General features: G+C 30.7%; 1 protein-coding gene across 1 annotated transcript in view; it reads right to left on the bottom strand.

Annotated features, from left to right (window-relative positions):
* The window catches only part of Dmd (dystrophin), a 2,056,279-nt gene that overhangs the window by 1,153,746 nt on the left and 897,292 nt on the right, over positions 1-5,241 (bottom strand). Inside the window, exon 42 of the mRNA XM_031364700.1 lies at positions 853-1,025. Coding sequence (XP_031220560.1) covers positions 853-1,025 — 173 coding nt within the window. The remainder of the gene's footprint in view (positions 1-852; positions 1,026-5,241) is intronic.

The following is a 5,241-nucleotide window of genomic DNA, read 5'->3' as shown; positions in this document are numbered from 1 at the left end:
GGAAATAAGATTATAGGAGAAAAGTTTTTATACTTTACAAAAATAAAGCTAGATGAATGATAACTGGAAATATAGCAAAGACAATCACGGTTGACAACTCAAATTAACATCTGAACATCTGTTTCAGAGTATAATGTAGTAAACTAAAACCCAAAGTACAAAGTTGGCTATAAATAGACACATGAGAGATACAAAATAATTTCAATTCTTCCTAGGCAAATGAAGAAGTCTATCTTTAAACTACAGAATTTAAAATTGGTTTATACAGTTAGAAAACTTGTATTCTAAATTTGTAAAAGAAGAAATAACACACCTTCATATGACAAGAGGTTACTGCATCGGAATAGCTTCAATATTAATTCAAAAGTTAAATACTTTACTTAGGGTAAGCACTAAAGTTGATTTCAAATCAACTATGTAAGTTTTTTACATCAAAAATAGGGAAATACAGGGAATGAGACTATAAAATGTGTAAAAATCAACTTCTAAGGGGAAATAAATTAAAATTTAATGCTTTATGTTGAAATACACTACTCTAAGTATCAAACATAAATACATAGACAGAAGATACAATTAGAGATATATATTTTATACTTTATATCAACTTAATTATGAACAAAACAGCATTCACATTATGTTCAATTTTAGAAGATGATGTAATATACAAACATGTTTATCTCAGTAAAGAACAATTCTAATATCTCATTACATTAGAAATAATGCTTTTGTATGTTACAGTAATATTTCTCCTCTCATTTTTTGTCACTTTAACCAAGGAAGCTACTTCAAAACGTTTTAGAGTTACCCAAAAAGTGCTATATAATGTTTCAGTAAAGTTAAAATGCTACCTACCCTTGTCGTTCCTTGTACATTCTATTAAGTTTTTCCCACTGGAAATCCATCTGCGACACTGCTTCCTGGACTTTCACCCTTTCCGTGGGGGTGGCACTTTGCAAGGCTGCTGTCTTCTTCTTGTGAATAACATCAATCCGACCTGAGATTTGTTGCAAATTGTCCTTTATATTCTGAAATAATAAAATATATACATCATAAAATAAACTGGCTTTCTTTAGAGAGTAAAAAGGAGAAGCAGTCCTAGTAGAAATACTTCTACAATTCTACATTATCAACCTTATACACATATTAGTCTTTCATTTAAATATGTCAATGGTAGTTCTAGGAGATCTGATGCTGATGTCTGGCTTCTGCTGGCTTCCACATGCATATGGTTCACATAAAGTCACTCAAGCACACAATACATTTATAAATTAATAACAATGTAATTATTTTTTAAATGAAAATTAATCCAGTTGTCCTGGACAACAGACTAACACTTGACTAAGATCACCCTCGGGAAGAAAGATTCACCTTAAGCTATGCTAAAGAGTTAGAAATTTCAGATCCAATATAAGGTTCTGTTGGGCCTGACTACTTTCTTAGTCCTGACTCAGAAAGGCTTATCTTTTCCTTTATCTTATCTTCTGATTTTTTCTCTTGGATGCCAGACAAAGGCCAAGTACACTTTCTCTAGTACTTAGGTCAATTGCACTCTTTTTCTAAAGTTTTTGAGAAGTTTGGAGAAGGAATAATGTGCCATTTGGTCATGAGTGAAGATGAATGTAGGGAAGTCATACTCAAGTAGCAGCAGAAGAAAGACTTTGTAGCCCATATGTCACATAAAATATGATATAAGTAATCACAAGTATCTGATTTTATAAAATGTAAAGACCTGTGGGAAAATAGGCTATTATAGAGCGGTTAGAGATATTTAATCATAGGCTTTGAATCTCAAACTAAAAATTTTGCATTTAATTCAGTAACTAATAGTGAGGCATATTTTTATAAATTATGAATTATGGAAACTAATCTGTACAACCTGGTGAGAATATAGATCATGCCAATTATAAGCAAATGTTTGAAACAGACTTCTAAAATTAAAAAAAAAATACTTATGGTCTGTATATCTGCTCAAAGATGGGTAGAATATGATAATTATAAGTGATACAAATTAATTTCATGCTTCAAAGGTTTTCTTAGTAATTATATGGTATTCTCTTCAACTCCATGTGTACCTTATGATGAGAAACTTAATTTATTTATTCAACACCTCAATTGAACTCCGAGGTAAAAGGACATATCTGCCACATTAGGTACTGACATATGAGGGAAAAGAGGGCGTGATAACACAGAAATAGCCTGTGAATTTACTCATCTGTAAAAATTCACACTAAAACTCCTTTCCACCAGTTTTACTTATAGAAATGGTAATCACAGAAATATGTTGTGTTTTAATTACATAAGAGATGGTTACATGGCTAAAGGGAGATTTTAAGAGAACACAAGAAACTTTACATAAAGATTTTTTTTTTTAAATAACATAGGTAAAGAGGTCCATTTGTTCAAAGATTAACTTTAAAAAATGGAATATTATAGATTGATTTATTTAGCATGAGGGGTATGTTTATTGATGTAAGGTTTATGTATTATAAAACACAGTTGACACTATAATAGATGTTATAAAAAGTTTTAAAGCGAAAGATTGGATTTGCTATTAGTACCTTAAAACCTGGGCCTGATGTGTATCCAGGAGTCTGTTTTTACATTTGTCACTTTCAATAGTACTGCCATATTTTATGACTCTGAGCTGTCAGTGTGTTTAGGAATGCTGCAATAACCTGATTATGCCGTATGCCAGGAGTTTATACCAAGATGACTTCACTGTTGCTTCTGACAATTTGCCTGACCATGGGAACTTCTGTTCAATAGCAGATGATCAGATGCAACTTCAGAGTCATGGATTTCTTTTTCACTTGGCTACTAATCCATTACCAAGAATCAAAAGTCTGGTAATCTTTTTACTATGTTTAAAGAAACTTGATTATTTGTATTCACATTAGAAAAAAATAGTGTTTGCCCATATTTTAGTAGCTAAATGCTTAAAGTACAAAGCTATAAGGGCTTATAAAGGCTAATATAAAATAAAAAGAATAGAATCTTACAAAGCACCATACAAAAATTATCTGCCTCTGGTTTAATGTGATATGTAAGCTTCTGTGTGTGTATGTGTGTGTGTGTATGTATGTGTGTGGAGGGTGTCTGTGGGTGTCTGTGGGTATGTGTGTGTGTGTTTGTGCTTGTGTGCTCCTATTCACATGGGAGCATATTGTAGACAAGCACAACCACACATGACACATACACTTTCTGGGGATTTGAGCGTGAGATGTTTCTTGATATAATTCAACTTTTAGTTCTCTGGAAAATAGTAGATTTTCTCAGAGTAAGTTGTAAAGAATTCTAGTATTCAAAAGCAGGAGAACTATCTTAAATGAGAAAAGCAGAAATTGGGTCAGGGGATGTCACACTCCTTGGATATCAAGATAATCACTCCTTGGTGCATTCCCTAAGAGTGTAAAGTGACTGGGATAAAAAAAAATCTTTTCAAAGACTTTATGAATACTATCATGCCCTAGGCACTGCATACAGAAAAATGATATAAGCACCAAAGACAAATTTAACATTCTTCAGTGTTTACACTAAAATATACAACCTCTTATAGCTTTGACTATTTTAGTTTGTCTAGAAATAAGTGATCTTTACAGTTTTTGACCCTACAGAAATGAAACCATATTCCCTATAGTTGCTATGGTGACAGAAAAAAATCCCTAGGAAAATTTCCATTTTGCTTCCTGAATAGTTTCTTACAATATCTGAAAATATAATGTCAAAATGATGAAGTACCCAGGTTTTGTCAACTCCCTTTGTAATTTTGACATGTCTTTAAAAATTGACTACCTCATTTCCAGATTATTATTGATATATGATTTTTGAATCACTCTACTTGAAAGTAAAGATTTTAAAAATGAAAATAAAAAGGAAGCTTTAATTTCAAGAAGGTACTTGTTCCTGAATTAAACATGCCACATTCTTAATAATTAATAGTTTGAACTGTTATACATGACTTCAAGTCTTTTTAACAGTATTTTATCAGTTAAAGAATACTCCAATTAATATATTGTGAAGAGAGAAAAGTCAATTTCATAAAGGAAGATGAAATCCAGGTACCAATGTAAAATTTTTGAATTCATGTGCTACTCTGCTATTGTTCATATATTTAATTGAAAATCATGTTTAACAGATTCATTAATGACTTAGACATAAGTATTAGCCTTAATCTTAAAGTACACAATACTTTAAAACATGAGTCTTTACCCAAAACCTATTTCAAATGAGATATGTACACAGATAATAGAAGCCTGAAGTATAGCACTTATTCAAGCTGTTAGAATATGAACCTTTATAGGCTAAATAGAGAAATAAATAGAAGATTGCAGAGAGCATAGCTAGGAACCTAAACAAGAAATTTGCCAGCTAATAATACTCAGATAAAGGTCTCCAATAACTGTTAATTTAACTATTTAATATTTTCTCTCATAATAGGTAGATCTCTCCAATTTAGAATATAAGTCATTAATTCTTTTGCTGTAAGCATGTTTAACAAAAATGAAAACAAAAACAAAATATCCAGCTCCCTGATCCAAAATGTAAACATTGAAACTTCTGTAATCAATTAATGATTCTTGGATATCTACATATCTTTACTTTCTACCAGAAAATAGGTTATAAAACAAATGTTGAGGTATGAATGATCATATTAAGATTTAATTGATTTCATTTTATTTTATCTGCATTAGTGTGAGGATGTCAGATCCCCAGGAATTAGGGTTACAGACAGTTATGAGCTGCTAACATAGGTGCTGGAAATTAATCCCAGCTCCTCTGGAAGAGTAGTCACTGTGCTTAACTGCTGATATATTTTTCTAGTCCCTGATATTAAGATTTAAAAAAAGCAATTGTATATAAAACATAAATCTAATTGCTAAATATTACTTTTAATAATAAAATATTTACTTCTAGAATTTCAATTTTGTTACTCAAAAAGTTATATGTTAAGAACAGCATAAAATTCCATATATATACATATATATATATGTATATATATGGAATCAGTAAAATATATTCATAGCTAACAGAGACCAACAGAAGACATATCCTTCAGGCAAAACAAGTAACTAGTTAATTAGTAAACTAGTACTAGTTTAACTCTGCTTAAGGCAGTCTGATTAAAATTAAGGGAGATATTTCCGTCCATGAATTGGTAGATGAAATAACTCTTTTATTTTATTTTATTTTTTATTAGATATTTTCTTTATTTATATGTCATATGATTTCTCCTTTCCCAGT

The sequence above is a fragment of the Mastomys coucha genome, chromosome X (genome assembly GCF_008632895.1).
Source record: "Mastomys coucha isolate ucsf_1 chromosome X, UCSF_Mcou_1, whole genome shotgun sequence".
Lineage (NCBI taxonomy): Eukaryota > Metazoa > Chordata > Mammalia > Rodentia > Muridae > Mastomys > Mastomys coucha.
The sequence above is the reverse complement of the archived record's forward strand: the minus strand, read 5'-3'. Positions and strand labels throughout refer to the sequence as shown.